The 21,059-nt window shown below is 50.0% G+C and overlaps 1 protein-coding gene and 1 pseudogene across 1 annotated transcript; both read left to right on the plus strand.

The window, feature by feature from the left end:
- Positions 1-12,319, plus strand: part of LOC144253786 (carnosine N-methyltransferase-like) — a 39,836-nt pseudogene extending 27,517 nt beyond the window's left edge.
- A 237-nt stretch (positions 12,320-12,556) lies between these two features.
- LOC144253787 (uncharacterized) lies at positions 12,557-20,377 on the plus strand. The gene is given in 11 exon segments (XM_077796465.1): positions 12,557-12,593; positions 12,849-12,893; positions 12,951-13,183; positions 13,854-13,887; positions 14,051-14,356; positions 14,359-14,531; positions 14,533-15,437; positions 17,443-17,640; positions 17,642-19,048; positions 19,050-19,779; positions 20,102-20,377. Coding segments are annotated over 11 exon segments (4,344 nt in total).
- The last annotated feature ends 682 nt before the right edge of the window (positions 20,378-21,059 follow it).

The following is a 21,059-nucleotide window of genomic DNA, read 5'->3' on the forward strand; positions in this document are numbered from 1 at the left end:
AAGACAGAGGGCCCAGGTCCACTATAGGGTGTAAGGGTTCAGGAACAGGGCCCAGGCTGAGGGAGGTTGAAGGGCCCAGGCAAGGGGCAGGGCTAAGTTTTCCCAAAGAGAGGCCGCAGGACCAGGATACCAGGTGGAGTCCCCTGGCCTGGGTGAGCATCCTGGGAAGGGGATTAGGAAAGCGGGCCTGTCAGAGACAGAAATGACAGGAGGGCTGAAGGAGGGAACAGCCTGAAGGGCCACAGGATGGGTGTGGGTGGGATGGGGGCTAGGACCCCCGCAAGGAGCCCACTCAAGGGACCTAGAGGAGGGCCTAGGCCAGGGGAGAGCAGGTAAGTGTGGGCTGGTAAGGCAGGGCTGCACTAGGGTACTGCAATACAGGGAAGCCAAGAGGAGCAGGGAAGTGGCCCCAACAAGTTGCCGTCAGACAAAGCCAAGAAAAGCACGGAGCAAGAAGGGCCACCAGAGGCTCAAGCATGGAGCCAGTCCAGGGAATGGAGAGCCAAGGGCCAGGCCTTGGGCAGGGGGCTCATGACAGTGGACAACAAGACTTGAGAGGGAAGGCAGGGGATCCAGAAGGGAGCAGGCAGGCTCCAGGCCCAGGGCCACTGCCAGGTATCAGGGTTCTGGGTGCAAGGCCAAGCACCCAGGGAGAGCAAGGGGCCCAGGTGACAGGCAGGGCTCTGTTTCCCATAAGGCACAGTGGCCCAGAAGAGAATCTAGGGACAGGGACCTGTCAAAGGAGGCCTGGCAAGGGAAGGGGGCCAGGAGGAGGATGATGGGAAGGCACGGCAGGGGGTTGTGGGGGGTGCATGGAGGGGCACGAGCCAGGACCCAAGCCAGGTGCCCAGACAAGGGACCCAAGGAGCAGGAGACCCCCTAGCACCAGGGAAAAGCACTATGTTAAGGGAAGGAATGGCTTCACGAGGACCTGGAGACAGAGGGGAGTACTAGGGGCACCTGGGAAAGCCCGCTGGCAGGCCCATGCAAGGGCCCCCAGGTCATACCCAACATAGATTCCACAATAAGCCAGGGGACATGAGGAACTGGGTCGGGGCTCAGGCTTGCGGGCAGGGAAGGGAAAGGAGGGGATCGCTGAGGGCTGGGTTAAAGCAAGTCTCCTGATAACAGTCAGCCCTCCATGTTCAGACACTGAAAGGGACACAGGCTAAGGGAAGGGCAGTGTTTCCCATTAGGGAACATTCACGGCGCAGAGGCCAACCAATTCTGCTCTTCTGACCCTGGTGAGTGAATCCTCAGGGAGGTACCAGGACAAAAAGAGGGGCAAAAGAGGGCACTGTGAGGAGATACCTGGTGAGTGGAGGTTGGGGGTGGGGTCAGTGGGCAGCCAGGATGCATTCGAGAAGCCCAAGTTAGGGAGAAGCAGGGGGAATGGAAGGTCCAGGCAGTGCCAGGATACCACAGCACCAGTGGAACAGAGGGTAGGCTCAGGAGGGGGCCAGTAAAATGGGCCTGAAACCAGGGGACAGGGACAGGGACAGGGTCCTCAAGAAGGGTGGCCAGGGGCTCAAGAAAGGAGCTGTGCCTAGTAATGGAGAGCCAAGTGCTCGCACCTGGGGCTGGGTGAATGAAAAGGGACATGGATGGGGAGGGGAGGTGGGGGGAGAAAGGGGAGCTGGTGGTGCAGGGGGAGGAAGGCTGAAGGCCCAGGTCCAATGTAGGGTGTCAGGGTTCAGGAGCAGGGCCTAGGCTGAGGGAGGCCAAAGGGCCCAGGCAAGAGGAAGGGCTATGTTTCCAAAAGGGAGCCTACAGGGACACAAGGCCAGGTGGAGTCTCCTGGCCTGGGTGAGCATCCTGGGAAAGGGATCAGGAAAAGGGGCCCAACATGGACAGGTGCTACAGGAGGGCTGAAGAAGGCACAGCGTGAAGGGTCCTAGGACTTTTGTTGGTGGAGTGGGGGCCAGGACCCCAGAAAGCTAGAGACCTAGAAGAGGGCCCAGGCCATGGGACAGCAGGAAATGGGGGGCCCTGGCAGTAGGGCGGCACTAGGGTTCTGCAGTGCATGGAAGCCAAGGGAGCAGGGAACCTGCGCAAGTGAGAGGCCTGCATTCAAACCCAGTGCAGCATGGAGAAGGAAGGAACACCAGAAGCTCAAGCAAGGAGACAGGCCAGGAAATGGAGAGCCAAAGGACAGGGCTGGGGCAGGGGGCTCAGGACAGTGGGCAGGGCTGCGGAGGAGAGGGAGCTGATGCAGCAGGGGAGAGGCAGGCTCCAGTGCCAGTGCCACTGCCAGGTGTCAGGGTTCAAGTGCAGGACCTAGGGCCCAGGGAGAGCAAGGGGACCAGGTGAGGGCCTGGGCTCTGTTTCCTGTAAGTCACCCTGGCCCAGATGAAATTCAAGGGCCAGGGACTGGGCCAAGGTGGCCTGGCAAAGGACAAGGGCCAGGAGGACATAGCACCAGGTTGCGTTGGGTGTGGAGAAGGGCAAGAGCCAGGAATCAAAACAGGGGCCCAGGCAAGGGATGGACCTGAACAACAGTGGATTATGGACCCAAGAAGGAGGAGACCCATGCTCCAGGGGAAAGCAAGACAGGAAGGAGAGGAAGGGGTGGCGCTAGGATAGGAGACAGAGGGGGCGCAGAGGGCAAGGAGGGGAGTGTGCAAGGGGACGCAATCAACTGGTCCCCAGGTCAGACCAACACCAAGAGATGCCATGCGAAGCCATGCAACAGAAGGAATGTGGTCAGGGTCTCAGGTGAGTGGCCAGGCCCAGGGACAGGAGCACGAACATTCAGGGTTAGGGAGGGCTGGGTTGGGGTAGGGGCAGCATGCAAGGCTAGAGGGTAGGGGATGGAAGGCGGGTATCACATAGGGCCAAGTCAGCCCTAGGCCCAAGTCCACTGTCAGGTGTCAGGGTTCCAGTGACCCAGTGGCCCAGGAGTGGGGCAGGGCTCTGTTTCCCACAGGGAGCCTTCAGGGTGCAGAAGCCAGCCAATTCCAGTCCTCTGCCCCAGGTGAGTAGATCCTCAGAGAGAGACTGGACCAAGGAGTGCCAAAGGAGGGCATTATGAATGGATGTTTTTCTTCTGGAATTGGGAGGTGGTCAGGAGGAGTCAGAACTCATTAGAAAGCCCAGGATAGGGAGAAGCAGGGGAAGGGGAGGTTTCGTAAAATGCCAGGATACTATAGGACAAGGGGTATTGAGGGAGGCACAGCAGGAACTCAAAAATGGAGCCTGAAATCAAGGGACAGTGACAGGGTTCTTGAGAAGGATGACAGGATGCTTCCGCAAGGAACCAGGCCCAGGAATGGAGAGCCAAGTGCCTTGGCCCTGTCCAGGGTTGCATGAAAATGGACAGGGCTGAGAAAGGGAGGGAGAGGAGAAAGGTGATCAGGTGGCACAGGTATTGGAGGTCTCAAGGCCCAAGTCCACAGCTGGGTGTCAGAGTTGGGGAGCAGGGCCATGGAAGAGGAAGGCCAAAGGGCCCAGACAAGCGGCAGGGCTACATTTTCCCAAAGGGAAATGCAGCAGTTCCCTGTCCCTAGTGAGAATCCTGGAAAAAGGATCAGGAAAAGGGGCATGACAGGGACAGGAAAGACAGGATGGCCACAGAAAGGCACAGCGTGAAGGGCCGGAGGACTGGTGTTGGTGGGGAGGGGACCAGGACCCCAGAAAGAAGCCCAGGCTAGGGACCTAGAGCAGGGCCCAGGCCAAGGGAGAGCAGGAAAGGGTGAGTCCATGTAGGAGGGCGGTACTAGGGTTCTGCAGTGCATGGAACCCAAGGGAAACCGGGAAGCAGCCCAGGCAAGGGGCCTGCAGTTCAAGCTCAGGGACACACAGAGCAAGATGGTCAAGCAAGGAGCCAGGCCAGGGACTGGAGAAGTAAGGGCCAAGGCTGGAGCAGGGGGCTCAGGACAGTGGACAAGGGCTAGGGAGAAAAGGCTGGTGATCCAGTAGCAGGGAGCTGGGCTCAAGTGCCAGCACCACTGCCAGGTATCATGGTTCTGGGTACAGGACCAAGGGCCCAGGGAGAGCAAGAGGCCCACGTGAACCAGCCCTTTGAGATCTTAGGAGGAAACTCACCAGGGTTGCATGAGGGAAAGGGCTCTGTTTCCCACAAGATGCCCTGGTGCAGATGAGAATCAAGGGCATGGGGCCAGGCCAAGGGGTCCTGGCAAGCAACAAGTTACAGGAGCACGGCGACAGGAAGGCATGGCACAGGGTTGCGGTGGGTATGGAGAACGACAAGAACCAGGACCCAAACAAGGAATCCAGGCAAGGGACCAACCAGCCCAAAAGAGGATTAGGAATCCAAGGAGCAGGAGGCCCACTCTCCAGGGGAAAACGCTAGGGAAAGGAGAGGAAGGAGCAGTGCTAGGATAAAGAGATAGAAGGTGGCACCAAGGGCAAGGAGGGGAGCTCACTAGGGAGCCCAAGCAAGGAGCCCCCAGGTCAGACTGGACAACAAGAGACCCCACGGGAAGCCATGCGATACAAGGTACGTGTTCAGGGACTCAGGTGAGTGGCCAGGCTTGGGAATTGGAGCACAAACTGTTATGGTTAGGAGGGCTGTGTTGGGGTAGGGGCAGTATGCAAGGATAGAGGGCGGGGGATTGAAGGGAGGGAATCAGGAAGCGCAAGGTCAGCACTAGGCCTTCAGTGGGCAGAGACCAGCCAATTCCACTCCACTGTCCTAGACGTGTAGATCCTCAGAGAGGGACCTGGACCAAAGGAGTGCCAAAGGAGGGCACTGTGAGGGGATACCTTGTGTTCGGAATTGGGTGGGTCAGTGGGAGCCAGGACCCTTCTTGTAGCCCCGACTAGGGATAAGCAGTAGGAAGGGAGAGTCCGGGCAATGTCCGGATACCACAGTACTGTTGTAGGGTCAAATGAGGCAAGGCACCGAACATAGCAGGAAATAGATTTATTTGGCTGCAGGCAGGCTCAGAGGGCACAGATTTTGCTGTAATCAATCAATCCTCAGGCAGTTTCTGAATTTAATACCCAGCATGTAAGGGTAGGGGCTCAGAATTTCACAGTCTGCAGAGTTCACACAAAAGCAGCTTTTACTTTCACTATTTTGGGCAAATTAACTCTTCAAGGACAACATCTGAGAAGGGGAGAGCTTCTTTTCCCCATTTTTTCTCTCCCTGCCAGTCATTACCATGGAACCCAGTTGGTAACATATCTTAAAAATGTAGACATCTCTGTGAAGCCCATCACAAGGCCAGTGGCCTTGTTGCACATTGATACAAACTACTATACAGGATATGTTTGTTAAAAACTAGTAAGGGGGTGCCCAGCAGCTGGAATTCTGGTATCTTCTCGGCCAGTGGCCAAGTAAAACAGGGCAACAGGAAAATAGGAAGTTTATCTACATTGGATTCTTTTGCAGAGACTCTTTTGCTGACAGTCCTAAAAACAGCCATGGTGAAGATTTCTGGAGAAGCCCAGGTAAGACGTTTTTGTGGAGAAAGGGGGTGACACTTCAATGCAAAGGGAACAGAGGGGAGGCACAGGAGGGGGACTGATAAAGGGGCTTGAAGTCAAGGGAAAGTAACAGAGTCCTGCAGAAGGGTGGTCTCAAGCAAGGAGCCAGGCCCAGGAATGGAGAGCCAAGTTTGTTGTTCAATATAGAGTTCCCATGAAAAGATACAGGGATAGGGAGGGGAGGGCGGGAAGAAAGGGCAATAGGTGGTGCAGGGAGAGGTGGGATCAAGGCCCAGGTCCACAGATGGGTTTCAGGGTTGTGGAGCAGGGCCCGAGATGAGGGAGGCCAAAGGGTCCAGTAAAAGGGAAGGGCTACATTTTCCTAAAGAGAACCCACAGGGCCAAAGGCCAGGTCCAGTCCCCTGACCCTGGTGAGCATCCTGGTAAAGGGAACAGGAAAACAGGTGCAGGGGGGGCACTGACAACAGGACGTCCCAAGGAGGGCATAGCAGGAAGTTCTGGAGGACTCCTGGTGGTGGGGTGGGGGCCAGGACCCCAGCAAGGATACCAGTCTAGGGACCTAGAGGAGGGCCCCATTCTGAAAGAGCAGGGAAGGGCGCGGCTGGGCAGGCAGGCAGCACTAGGGTTCTGCCATGCAGGGAAGCCAAGGGGAGCAGGGAAGCAGCCTAAATGAGGGGCCCAGGGAAGCACAGAGCAAGAAGGGCCACCAGAGGCTCAAGTGAGGAGACAGGCCAGGGAATGGAGAGACAAGGGCCAGGTCTGGGGCAGGGGGATTAGGACAGTGTATATGGCAGAGGAGGGAAGGCAAGGGACATGGCAGTGGGGAGGCAGGCTCCAGGTCCAGAGCCATTGCCAGGTCTCAGGTTTCCAGGAGCAGGACCAAGGACCCAGGGAAAGCAAGAGGCCCAGGCTAGGGACAGGGCTCTCTTTCCCATGGGGTGCCCTGCCCATATGAGAATCAAGGGCCAGGAACCAGGCCAAGGGGGTCTGGCAAGGATGGGGAACAGGAGGAGGATGACAGGAGGGCACGGTGAGGGGTCGCGGTGGGTGCTGAGAGAGGCAAGAATCAGGACCCAAGTCAGGTTTCAAGGCAAGGGGCAGATCCCCCAACAGAGCATTAGAAACCCAAGAAGCAGGAGGCCAGCACTCCAGGGGAAAGCACAAGTGGAAGGAGAGGAAGATTTGGCACTAGGATGTAGAGACAGAGGGCAGTGCAAAGGGCACCCAGTGGAATGCACTAAGGGGACCAAGCAAGGGACTCCAGGTCATACCCAATGCGAAGTGACACCTAGCAATACCTAGCATCAGGTGGAACATCGTCTGTACCTCAGGCAAGCAGCCAGGCCGGGAAACTAGAGCACAAAACATCAGGGTTAGGGAGGGCTGGGTTGGTGTAAGGCCGTAAGGCCTGCATGCAAGGCTAGATGGTAGGGGAGGAAAGGAAGATGATGGCACAGGGCAAGGTCAGTTAAGGCCCAAGACCACTGCCAGGTGTCAAGGTTTGGAAGGTGAAGGGGGAAAAGGCAAGGGGCAGGGCTGGGTTTCCCATAGGGAGCCTTCAGGGCCCAGAGGCTAGCCAATCCCACTCCTCTGCCCCCAGTAGAACCTCACAGAGAGACCAGGACCAAAGGCGGGCCAAAGGAGGGCACTGTGAGGGGATACCTTGAGCCCAGAATTGGGGGCGGGGTCGCTAGAGAGCCAGGCTCCCTTTTAGGAGCCCAGGCTAGGGAGAAACAGGGGGAGGGGAGGGTCCAGGCAGTGCCAGGATACCACAGTACACGGGGAACAGTGGGGAGACACAGGAGGGGGTGTAAAAATGGGTCTAAAATCATGGGACAGGGACAGGATCCTCTAGAAAGACAGCCAGGGATTCAAGCAAGGGATGAGGCCAAGGAATGGAGAGCCAAGTGGCATGACCTAGCCCAGTGTCTCATGAAAATGGACACAGCTGGGGTAGGGAGTGAGAATAGAAATGGAGCAGGTGGCACAGTGAGAGGAGGGCTCAAAGACCAAGTCAAAGACCCCCCAAAACTGAGGGTCTGGGGGAGTTCATATACCACCACCACCAGGGTCGAGGTGTGTTAGAGTCTGTAAACAAGTCAGGATGGCACCTGGCATTTTGCCAGGGGGAGTGGTTTGTGAGGTGTTGCCAGCGAGCCATTAAGTGTGGAGATTTCTTATTGGTTGACTGCTGTATCTAGTTTATGTTAATTAAGATAAGCTGTATGGAATGTATATATACCCCTCCTGTCCTACAATAAACAGCTCCCACTCCTGCTGTATCAATCTACACAAGTTGCTCGTCACCCCCCCCCCAGGTTATTGTTTATTTTGCTTCAGCCAGACTGCCTCAGAGGTGACTCGCCCCTCCAGGCAGTAGACCCCTATCTCCTGGGTGTCCAGCGGAGCTTGTATGCTGCCTTAGCCAGGGTGGATTGGACTAATACCTACAGGCAGAGGCATTAGGCAGAAGGAGCTCATATCCCGCCCAGCTAGTATAAAGGGGACTCGCCTCAATAGGCGGGAGACCCCTCCCATCTGGTTGTCAGGAGGGCTTATATACCCAGAAAGGCAGGGTAGAGGGAACTCCACCCTCCAGGCGGGAGACCCCTCCCACCAGGGTGTCAGGGGAAGTTCTTATACCACAGCAACTAGGAAAGAGTGGACTGGCCCCTCTAGGCGGGGGATTCCTCCCACCTGGGTGTCATGGGTGCTTCTATACCGCAGCAGTCAGGGTAGACAGGACTCGCCCCTCCAGGCAGAAGACCCCTCCCCCCTAGGTGTCCTGTGGGTGGGGGCTCCTATAGCATGCTAGCCAGGGTAGAAGGGACTCATTCCTCCAGGCAGAACTCTCCACCTGGGTGTCAGGGAATGCTAGTATACCACCTCAGCCAGGACAGAGGGGAATTGCCCCTTCAGGCGGCTGACCCCTCTCATCTGGGTATGGGGGAGGAGCTCTACACCGCAGGTGCCAGGGTAGAGGAAACTCGCCCCTCCATGCTGGAGACCCCACCCACCTGGGTCTGGGGGGAGCTCCTATACAGCGGAAGCCAGGCTCCTGGGGAATGGCAAGAGGGGCACCAGTGTGTGCACAGGCTCAGGTGGCCACAGGAGCCACCTGCTCTTGGGTGGCTGCAGGGGTCTGAGGGGCAATCCATGTGGTTCACTCGTATGAGAACTGCAGCCCTTGCAGGGCTGTTTTCTCCCCAGATGTGTCTGGAGTCACACTCACACTGGATGATCACTGAGAGTTGGGACCTGAATGAGATGATGAGACTGGCAGGGGTGGCGAGCCTGATCTCCAGGAGGAGGGCAGAACCTCCTGGGAGAATCAATGGTCAGGTTGGGGAGAAAAATAGGAGAGGTGGGCAAGGAGGGGACCGGCCCTGGAGGTCAGGAGCCCTGTAGTTCAGAAGGCTGCAGAGGGCAGTGGGGGTGGGCCAGTGAGGCTTTCTGGGGGATAGGGAGGGGTTGCTTTCCAAGGTGGAGAGCAGGAAGAGGTCAGATGGGGCAGCCATGGTATAAGGTCAGGGCACACCCTCCCGACTGCCTGGTTGGGTTTTCTGTATTCCCTGGGCCCCCACTGTGAATAGGATCCAATGCCACAAAGTTGGGTTTGATTATCTCATATAAAGGTGCCCCCTCATGCTTGCTCAGGGGAGGGGTTGCTATGGAGACCAGCGAGCAGGCCCCAAGGGGGGCCAGGCTGGAGCCAATTACTGTGGCTGCATCAGAAGAGAGCCCACCCCGGCTGCTGTGCTGACAGCAGGGCCTGTGCGGAGGGCCGACTCTCAGTAGTTGGTTTCCAAAAAGCAGTGGTCTCGGCAGGAATAGAGCCTTGTCTTTGTGCCTGATACCTTCTGCTAGGAAGGCTGAGTGCCATGTGGCTGCTCTCCCAGTTGCCTGCCTCCCCTGTGTGGCTCAGTCTGGAGTCAACATGGGCATCTATACCAGTGAACTCACAAACCACACCTCACGTCTTGGGGGCCACAGGACATGGTGCAGTGGTAGCCTAGCTCAGTCATGATGTGAGGGACATGGTCATCATGTATGGTAGGTAGCACAGGGAACTTGTCATTATGGCACAGAGAGGTTGGTGGCATGGCCCAGTCTCAGGGAGGCCTAGTCAAGAGCATGGCACAGTTGATAATATGCACTATCTGTGGCATGGCTTGACTGGTGATGTGGCCCAGTCATGGCAGTGAGCCTGACCAGTGAGCACTGAGGGCCCCCACCCCAGCCAGACCCAGGTCTTCCTGAATTCCTGGGCTAGGAAATACAGTTTACATAGCACAGTGCCTGCCTGTGACAGCAGGTGAAACACTGTGGGGAACCTGCATGGCCAACCCCACTTTCCCAGGGAAGATGCATAAGAAGGAAGCAGGGGTGTCAGTAGTTTAAATAGAACATCAGGCCAAAATGCCTCTCGTGCATGGCCAGCCTTGGGAAGGTTACCAAGGGCTTGGGGGGCTCCTGGGCTTCTGACTTTCTGTACCCCCATCCTGGCGCTGCCATCTCTCTGGCAACCAACAAATGTCCCCAAACCCAGCATGGCAGAGTTCAGAAGAGGAGATGCCTGGACAGGCACCCAGGACCTAGGGACATGTTTAATGACTGTTATACTTAACTGGTTTGCTGGGACTCTGGATTTAGAGCAATTGTTGTGCTCTAGGCAAAAGAGGACCCCTGTGGCAGGGGGCCCAGCATAGCATGGCAGGCCCAAGGGTCACAGTCCTGGGTCGTTGAAGCTGGACCATGACTCTCTCCCTCCTCCCTCTGTACTCCAACCCCAGCACTTAGCCAGCCTCCTGTCTGCAGAATCCTGCTCTTAGCTAGCTGCCAAGGAAGGTGTTAATTTCCTTCCATTCCTAGTGTTTTAAACACTAGGCTTTCTCCAGTATTTTCAACATGAATGGGTGATGGACTTTTTTGTATAGTTTTCTTGCATCACGTGGGATAATCACATGATTCTTATACTTAATAATCACATAATTCATGTGGTGAATGGCATTTATTGATTTGCATAAGTTGAACCACCCTTACAACACTAGGAATGGAAGGAAATTACTACAATACTGTAAAGGCTATATATGACAAATTCAAGGCCTACATCATACTTAGGGATAAAAACTAAAATCAATAACAAGACAGGGTATCCACTTTCATCACTACTATACACCATAGTCCTTGAAACTATCACCAGAACAATCCAGCAAAAGAAGGAAATTCAAAGGATACAAATAGGAAAACAAGTCAAGTTATCTCTGTTTGCTGTTGACAAGCTCCTATATTTAGAAGTCCCAAAAAACTCCACCAGAAAACTTCTAAAGTTGATAAACAAATTCAACAAAGTAGCAGGATAAAAGGTCAACTTACATAAATTAATTGCTTTGCTCTTCTCCAGTAATGCATCTGCAGAGAGAGAAATCAGGAAAAGTATCTCATTCACAATAGCCTCACAAATACTTGGGAATAGAAACTGGGGTTAGTAGCTCAGTGGTGGAGCGCTAACCTAGCATGCATGAGGCACCGGGTTTGATCTTCAGCACCAAATACAAATACATAAAATGTATTCATTTACAACAAAAACTATTTTCAAAATACTTGGGAATAAATCTTATCCCAGCTAGCCAACCAACTTATACTGCAGACCTGCCAATTTACATATATCTCTGATGCCCAGGTACCGGCAGTGTCAGAGAATAGATAATTTGGTAAGACATTGACATCAAACTTCATATACTACAAAGATAACACTCAATATTAGCTTGACAATTTGCAAGAATTTTTTGTCTTACATTCATGCAAATTTGTTAATTATATAATGAAAATATACATTAAAGCACTTTATTGTTAATCTATATATTTGAAAGCAACTACAATCACTCCTTGAAGGCCATACAATCTCAGTAGCTGAAAACCAGTCAGACCCCAGTGTGTTTGGAACCCTGAGATTGGTGGGGGCGGGGTGGGCAGCCTGTTCAGGGCATGTCTGCGACCAGCGCCATCTGGAGGAAACCAGCCGCCACAGCACTTTCAGTAGCTAGGAGCAGCAAGGCTGAGATGCCTAGGGCCAAGCAGGCAATCCAGCAACACTGTTGCCTCCCACTGACCCTTTCTCAGCTGCACAAGGGCTGCAGGGGAGGCTTGGGCAACCTCCGTGAGAGTAAGAAAAATGCAAGTGCAGTTCTCTGCCTGGCTTTTGAGCTAATCATTAAAGAAATTTTGAGTTTTTCTAAGACAGATGGGATCCTACTAAAGAACTTATTCTGATACCTGTTGCTGAACTTGGAAATCTGGACTGGGAATTAGCTGTGCTAGGTGATCCTTGTCAAGGATAGGAATTAAGTGGTTTTTTTTTTGTTGTTGTTGTTGTTTTAGGCTCTTTTATCTCAACCTTGTTCTGAACAGATGTTCTAAAATTAATAAACATACACTTTATTCCTGGATCTACCTGTTTAGCAATAATGGGAGATCAGAAGATCAGATGCCACCCATTTTTTCCCTGATATTGACCCCCACAGTCTTCCTCCTGGTTCTAAATTTTGTTTGACAGCAGAAGATTTTCAGGAGATTTATTCATAATGCAGTAGGTGGCACTATATTGCCCCCTGTTTCTGCATAGGCACAGATCACAATGTAATTGACTATATTTATCCAATATGAAACACATTCAAGCCAGGTGAATTTTGATAAATCTTGGTTCTCTGCTGTACCACTTTGAAAATTTGGCAAAGAATTTTCCATAGAATTGAGCTATGAGGATATAAACAATGTTGTTCTGCAAAATAGATTCCAGGTACAGGTGGACAAAGAATCCGTATTGTCAACATAGACTGTGAAGGATTTCTCTATGATGAAATACTATTATGAATTTGTCTTATTTGTAGTTCATAAGCCACAATAATGGTTTCAGGTTATATCACTCAGAAAAGTTTAATAAGAACAAATGCTGAGATAAACAACTCAAAATCAACTATCATTGATTACAAGACATCAAATCAGTGGTGCCTTCTTATTCCTAATGTAAAGGTTAAATTTAAGTTTTTCTCTCCTGTTATGTTTAAGTTTTGCTTTTCTGTAAGTTTAAGTTCTGTTTTCCTGGAACCCGAAACTTATGTTAAAAACAGTTACTTATGTCAAAATGTACCCTGACCCAACACCCCCTGACAAAAGGCATGGTTATTCTGTAATGGTTATTTTGTAACAATCCCACTCTTGCACCCTAACTGCCATATGAGCTTCCCTGTTTAAACACTGTATAAAAACTCTGCTTAAGCTATACTCGGGGCTCCAGTTTCTCTCAGGAGAGCTCTGGGCCCCAGCATGCTGGTCCCCCCCCCCCCAATAAACCCTTTGCTTTTGCATGAGACAAGTCTCTTGGTGGTCTCTTCCTCTGACGTTTGCCCGACCCTAACATTTTGGGGCTCTTCCAGGATCCGGCAGCAGCGAACGAAAGACCCCAACGGACATCTCTCGGGGTAAGTAAGGCACCTCCTTTTTGTTTTGATTTTGTTTTCTTCGTGGCAATCGCTCAGGACTTTCAGTTTTAGGGATTGGCAAGGTGGCTGTTGGCGGAGAGCATAAGTTCTCCCCGGCGGTGGTGGACAGACGTGTCCAGAAGCCACAGGCCACGTCCCCAAAGGACGCCTTGGTGGACTCGGGAAATCAAGGGACGGAAGTGCCCCCGATGCGAGAGACGGAAGAGCCCTCAGCTCAGCTGTATTTTGCCACTGATTCAGACTCAGTGACTCTGTTGCCAGCCCATCAGGTTCTGCCAGCTACTCAGTTTTGGTTTCTGTTTCAAACTTGTGGTGGATGTCTATTGTTTGTCTTTATTGTCTGTTTCATTACTTTTACTGTTTGCATATCTCTCAATATGGGACACGGTACCTCAACTCCCCTATCTTGGACCCTTGATCATTGGACTAAAGTCCGCTCAAGGGCCCAGAATCTTTCTTTTTCAGTGAAACGCAGGACCTGGCAGACTCTCTGTACATCAGAATGGCCCACTCTCGGAGTCGGATGGCCTCCAGAAGGATCCTTCCACCTCCCTCTAATCCAAAAAGTCAAAGATATTGTCTTTGAGCCGGGGCCACATAGTCATCCAGATCAACAGCCATAGATTCTTACTTGGCAGGACCTCTGTGAATCTCCCCCTTCATGGGTGAAATCTTTTCTTGTACCTGCCTCCACCTCTACCCCCACCATTCTGTCCCTCAAACCCTCCGCTCCTTCCCCTCCTCCTCCTCTTCTTCCTCCATCCTCCCTGAATCCCAAGATCTAAACCTTACTAGATTCCCCTCCTCCACCCCCATATCCCATGCCCCTCAACCCTCAACGTCCTATAGACAATTCCCCTGAAACAGATCCAATCCCTTCGGTGGAAGAAACTGCTCCAGATGACTCCCTTGCAATAAACCCAACTCCTCCTCTATCAGAGGAAATTGGGCCAGCAGGGGGAACCAGCTGACGGTGAATAATTAAGAATCCTGATGCTCCCGTGATGCTCCCCCTCCGCCCCTATGGGCCAATGATTGATGATGGGCAAGGGGGAGAAATACAAGCTTACCAATATTGGCCCTTCTCCTCTTCTGATCTATATAACTGGAAAAAAATAATCCCCCTTTTTCTGAAGATCCCACCCGACTCACAGGTTTAATAGAGTCACTGATGTTTTCACACCAGCCTACTTGGGACGATTGCCAACAGCTTCTAGGGACCCTCTTCACAACTGAGGAACGAGAAAGGATCCTCCTGGAAGCCAGGAAAAATATTCTTGGACCAGATGGACGACCAACCCAACTTCCCAATCTAATTGAAGCTGCCTTTCCCCTGAACAGACCCAACTGGGATCCCAACACCCTGGAAGGTAGGGAGCATCTGTCCACTTATCGCCGGGCTCTAATAGTGGGTCTCCGAGTGGCCGCCAGATGGTCAACTAATTTGCCAAGGTAAGAGAGATTATCCAAGGGCCTAATGAGTCTCCCTCAATGTTTCTAAAGAGAATTATGGAAGCATAGAGGAGATATACTCCTTTTGATCCTCAGGCAGAGGACCAAAAAGCATCTGTTGCAATGGCCTTCATCGGGCAGGCTGCCCTAGATATTAAAAAAAAGAATGCTACAACGTTTAGATGGACTACAAGATATGACTTTAAGAGATTTAGTCAGAGAGGCCGAGAAAGTATATTATGAAAGGGAGACAGAGGAAGAAAAGGAACAAAGAAGGGAGAAAGAAAGGGAAAAGAAGGAAGATGAGAGGAATAAAAGACAGACTAAGATGTTGACAAAGGTCCTGGTCACAGCAGCAGATAGACTAGAAGTTAAAAGGCAAGGAGACAAAAAAGGGTACCTAGGCCCATGCCAAAAATCGCCCCTGGCTTTAGATCAATGTGCTTACTGCAAGGAAAAGGGACACTGGGCCAGAGAATGCCCTAAAAAGAAACAGTCACGTCAGCCAGCCATCCTGACCCTGGAAGATGATTAGGGGAGTCGGGGCTCGGATCCCCTCCCCGAGATCAGGGTAACTTTTGAAGTGGAGAGGACTCCAGTAAACTTTGAACTAGACACAGGAGCAGTATACTCAGCCCTTAAAACTCCATTGGGCCCCTTGTCAAACAAGAGGTCACTAGTTAAAGGGGCTAATGGCAGTAAATATCAGGCCTGGACAACTAAGAGGAATATGGACTTGGGGAAGGGAAAAGTTCATCACTCTTTCTTAGTAATCCCAGAATGTCCAACCCCATTAATGGGCAGAGATCTGCTCACCAAACTTTGGGCCAGAATAACCTTTAACCCTGATGGTCCCCAAGTGGAATTTCTAAACCCTTCAGTGAAGACTCCCATAGTCACGGCTTTAACTATGTCAGTAGATGATGAACATCAACTCTTCATGCCCTCTAAGACTGATCAAACGGGCAAACTACCCCAGAAATGGATAATAGATTACCCCGATGCCTGGGCAGAAACTGCTGGACTAGGCTTAGCAGTCAAACAGCCTCCGATAGTAGTGGAATTAAAAACCTCTGCCTCAGAACTACCATTATCAAAATGGCGATATTACCAAAAGTTCTCTATAGGTTTAATGCAATGCCAATCAAAATCCCAATGGCATTTCTTGTAGAAATAGATAAAGCAATCATGAAATTCATATGGAAAAATAAAAGACCCAGAATAGCAAAAGCAATTCTAAGCAGGAAGTGTGAATCAGGCGGTATAGCGATACCAGATTTCAAACTATATTACAGAGCAATAGTGACAAAAACAACATGGTACTGGTACCAAAACAGGCTGGTGGACCAATGGTATAGAATAGAGGACACAGAGACTAATCCACAAAGTTACAACTATCTTATATTTGATAAAGGAGCTAAAAGCATGCAATGGAGGAAGGATAGCATCTTCAACAAATGGTGTTGGGAAAACTGGAAATCCATATGCAACAAAATGAAACTGAATCCCTTTCTCTCACCATGCACAAAAGTTAACTCAAAATGGATCAAGGAGCTTGATATCAAATCAGAAACTCTGCATCTGATAGAAGAAAAATTTGCTCTGATCTACATATTGTGGGGTTGGGCTCCAAATTCCTTAATAGGACACCCATAGCACAAGAGTTAATAACAAGAATCAACAAATGGGACTTACTTAAACTAAAAAGTTTTTTCTCAGCAAGAGAAACAATAAGAGAGGTAAATAGGGAGCCTACATCCTAGGAACAAATTTTTACTCCTCACACTTCTGATAGAGCCCTAATATCCAGAGTATACAAATAACTCAAAAAATTAGACAATAAGATAACAAATAACCCAATCAACAAATGGGCCAAGGACCTGAACAGACACTTCTCAGGGGAGGATATACAATCAATCAACAAGTACGTGAAAAAATGCTCACCATCTCTAGCAGTCAGAGAAATGCAAATCAAAACCACCCTGAGATACCATCTCACTCCAGTAAGATTGGCAGCCACTATGAAATCAAACAACAACAAGTGCTGGCAAGGATATGGAGAAAAGGTGCTGGTGGGACTGCAAATTGGGTGCGGCCAATTTGGAAAGCAGTATGGAGATTCCTGGGAAAGCTGGGAATGGAACCACCATTTGACCCAGCTATTGCCCTTCTTGGACTATTCCCTGAAGACCTTAAAAGAGCATGCTACAGGGATACTGCCATATCGATGTTCATAGCAGCACAATTCACAATAGCTAGACTGTGGAACCAACCCAGATGCCCTTCAATAGATGAATGGGTAAAAAAAAAATGTGGCATTTATACACCATGGAATATTATGCAGCACTTAAAAATGACAAAATCATGGAATTTGCAGGGAAATGGATGGCACTAAAGCAGATTATGCTTAGTGAAGCTAGCCAATCCCTAAAAAATAAATCCCAAATGTCTTCTTTGATATAATGAGAGAAACTATGAACAGAGCAGGGAGGAAGAGTAGGAAGAAAAGATTAACATTAAACAGAGACATGAGATGGGAGGGAAAGGGAGAGAAAAGTGAAATTGCATGGAAATGAAGGGAAACCCTCATTGCTATACAAAATTACATATAAGAGGTTTCGAGGGGAATGGGAAAATAAACAAGGAGAGAAATGAATTACAGTAGATGGGGTAGAGAGAGAAGATGTGAGGGAAGGGGAGTGGGGGATAGTAGGGGATAGGAAAGGTATCAGAGTACAACAATTACTAATAGGGTATTATGTAAAATTGTGGATGTGTAACCGATGTGATTGTGCAATCTGCATTTGGGGTAAAAATTGGGAGTTCATAACCCACTTCAATCTAATGTATGAAATATGATATGTCAAGAGCTTTGTAATGTTGTGAACAACCAATAAAAAAATAAAAAAATAAAAAAATAGTTCAATAGTGGGGCTGGGGATGTGGCTCAAGTGGTAGCGTGCTCGCCTAGCATGTGTGCGGCCTTGGTTCGATCCTCAGCACCACCTAGAAACTAAGATGTTGTGTCCACCAAATACTAAAAAAATAAATATTAAAATTCTCAAAAAATAAAAAACTCTGCCTCCCCAATCAATATTAAACAATATCCTCTAAGCAAAGAAGCTAGAAATGGAATAAGGCCTCATATTCAAAAATACTTGGCTCTGGGGGTCCTAAGGCCCTGTCAATCTGCCTGGAACACTCCTCTACTACCAGTAAAGAAACCAGGAGGAGACTATCACCCTGTGCATAACTTAAGGGAAGTCAACAACAGAGCGAAAATGGTATACTGTCTTGGACTTAAAAGATGCCTTCTTTTGTCTGGCTTTACATAAGGACAGTCAGCTACTATTTGCTTTCGAGTGGGTGGATCCAGAAATAGGAACATCTGGCCAACTAACCTGGACTAGACTCCCACAGGGGCTCAAAAACTCCCCCACTCTCTTTGATGAAGCCCTCCACAGGGACCTCAATAACTTCAGGACTATGCATCCAGAAGTCACCCTGCTTCAATATGTGGATGACCTGCTGCTGGCAGCTGACACTAAGGAAAACTGTGAGTCTGGGACACAAGCACTATTATCCGAGCTTGCTCGGCTTGGATATAGAGCTTCAGCCAAAAAGGCTAAAATCTGCCAGCAGGAAGTTATTTTCCTGGGGTATTCCCTTAGAGATGGTAAAAGATGGCTCACGGGACCCAGAAAACAGACTGTTGTGCAGATACTGCCCCCATCTAATAGGAGGCAACTTAGAGAGTTTCTCGGGACTGCTGGCTTTTGTAGATTATGGATTCCTGGGTTTGCATCCCTAGCCGCTCCTTTATACCCACTGTTAAAGGCAGACACCCAATTCCAATGGACCCCCAAACATCAGCAAGCTTTTGATGACATTAAAAAGGCGCTGCTATCAGCTCCAGCACTGGCACTTCTGGATGTAGAAAAACCCTTTACTCTTTACATTGAAGAAAAGAAAGGAATAGCACGAGGAGTGCTCACTCAGACTTTAGGGCCCTGAAAGAGACCCGTAGCCTACCTATCCGAAAGGCTAGATCCAGTGGCTAGCGGGTGGCCCCATTGCCTAAAGGCTATAGCAGCAGTGGCCCTTCTAATAAAAGATGCTGATAAATTAACGCTGGGGCAGAAGCTAACCATTATAGCCCCTCATGCCCTGGAGAGCATCATTCGTCAGCCTCCAGACAGATGGCTATCAAACTCTAGAATAACTCACTACCAGAGCCTGTTGCTTGACAAAGACAGAATAACACTGGGACCCCCAGCCCCACTTAACCCAGCTACAGTCCTACCTGAAGAATTGTCAGAGCCTGTCATTCATGACTGTCAACATATACTGGCAGAAGAGACCAGTATACGACAGGATCTAAAGGATCAGCCACTGCCCCATCCTGAAGTCGTGTGGTTCATGGACGGCAGCAGCTTCCTCCAGGATGGTAAGCGATGAGCTGGGGCAGCAATAGTTAGCAGGACTAAAGTCATCTGGTCCTCTGGTCTCCCGGAAGGGACATCTGCTCAAGAGGCAGAGCTAATCGCCCTTACAAAGGCATTAGAACTAGCTGCAGGCAAAAAGGCCACCATATATACTGATAGCCATTATGCATTTGCTACCGCCAATATACACGGGGCTATTTATCAGCAAAGGGGACTATTAACTTCAGCTGGAAAAAAAAAAAAACAAAGACGAGATTCTCGCCTTCTCTCCAGCAGTGCAAAACCCCAAAGAATTACCTATAGTACACTGCCCAGGGCACCAAAAGGGAAATGATCCCATGGCGGTCAGAAACAGAAGGGCAAATGAGGAAGCTAAATTGACAGATCTAAACGGAATAATCATGTTAACACTTTCCTCACGGGGGGAACAAGAGTCAGGAGATTTGACTGCGTCCAGTACCCAGGCAACTTATCAGGAAACTGACACTGAACTCCTTGACTCCACTGGGCCTAGCCTGCAATTTCAAAAAGCCCTACACTATGTTAAAGATGTGCATCAACTCACTCACCTTGGTTCAAAGAAACTACAGGCATTCCTGAAGGATCAAGAGCAGAGATTTCCACTGACCGGCACACAACGAAAAGAAATAGCCGAACGGGTAATAAGAGCCTGCCGGGTCTGTCAATTGGTTAATGCTTACCCTTCCAAGCTTCCCACAGGGAAGCGCCTACGAGGAACCAGACTGGGGCAATTCCAGGAAGTGAACTTTACTGAAATTAAGCCAGCAAGGTATGGACTTAAGTATCTCCTAGTTTTTGTAGATACTTTTTCAGGGTGGGTTGAAGCCTTCCCCATGAAAAAAGAAACAGCTCAAGTGGTAATCAAGAAGATCCTGGAGGACATCTTCCCGAGATTTGGGCTGCCTAAGGTAATAGGGTCCGATAACGGACCGGCGTTCATGGCCCAGGTAAGTCAGGGATTGGCCAGGACCCTGGGGATTAATTGGAAATTACATTGTGCTTAGAGACCCCAGAGCTCAGGACAGGTAGAAAGGATGAATAGAACCATCAAAGAGACCTTAACAAAATTAAGCTTAGAGACCAGCATAAAAGATTGGACTATGCTCCTACCTTATGCACTGTTTCGTGCAAGAAATACTCCCTCTGTTTCTTTATGTAATCTCACCCCCTAAGAAGTCCTCTATGGTACTCCTCCTCCAATAAGAGACTTAACCCCAACTTTGAGACTTAATGATTCCTTCCATACTCCCTTGCTTGACAGACTTAAAGCTCTTGAAAAAACCCAACGGTACCTGTGGAAACAGCTGGCCACTTCCTGCCAACCTGGAGACAAGGAACCCCACACCGATACCAAGTGGGAGACTTCGTCTATGTAAATCGGCATCAGGTGTCATCTCTGGAGCCTCGCTGGAAGGGACCATATCAAGTGCTGCTTATAATACCTACGGCAGTAAAAGTGGATGGAATCGCTTCCTGGATCCATGCCTCCCATCTCAAGCCTGCTCCCTCTCCAGACTCCGATTGGAAACTGGAAAAGACTGGTAACCCTTTCAAATTGTGTATTCGTCGTATGGATAGGGCTATGGACTCTCCCCTTGACCACCAGCAATCCTAACCCCCATCAGCCCTAGCTGGTCCTTTAATAATCCTCATGTTATTGTTAACTGTGGGACCCTGTATACTCAACCGTGTGGTCTCCTTTCTCCAAGCTGAAATTGGACAAGTTAAACTTATGGTAATAAGACAACAATATGTCCCATTAGCAGAAACAGAATGTGACACTCCTCAATAATCTATCACTTCTAGGATTAGAAGTACTCAGAAAAAGGAGTGGGGAATGTAAAGGTTAAATTTAAGATTTTCTCTCCTGTTAAGTTTAAGTTTTGCTTTTCTGTAAGTTTAAGTTCTGTTTTCCTGGAACCCGAAACTTATGTTAAAAACAGTTACTTATGTCAAAATGTACCCTGACCCAACACCCCCTGACAAAACGCATGATTATTCTGTAATGGTTATTTTGTAACAATCCCACTCTTGCACCCTAACTGCCATATGAGCTTCCCTGTTTAAACATTGTATAAAAACTCTGCTTAAGCTATACTCAGGGCTCCAGTTTCTCTCAGGAGAGCTCTGGGCCCCAGCATGCTGGTCCCCCCCCCCAATAAACCCTTTGCTTTTGCATGAGACAAGTCTCTTGGTGGTTTCTTCCTCCGATGTTTGCCCGACCCTA

This window comes from Urocitellus parryii, chromosome 3, assembly GCF_045843805.1.
Source record: "Urocitellus parryii isolate mUroPar1 chromosome 3, mUroPar1.hap1, whole genome shotgun sequence".
Lineage (NCBI taxonomy): Eukaryota > Metazoa > Chordata > Mammalia > Rodentia > Sciuridae > Urocitellus > Urocitellus parryii.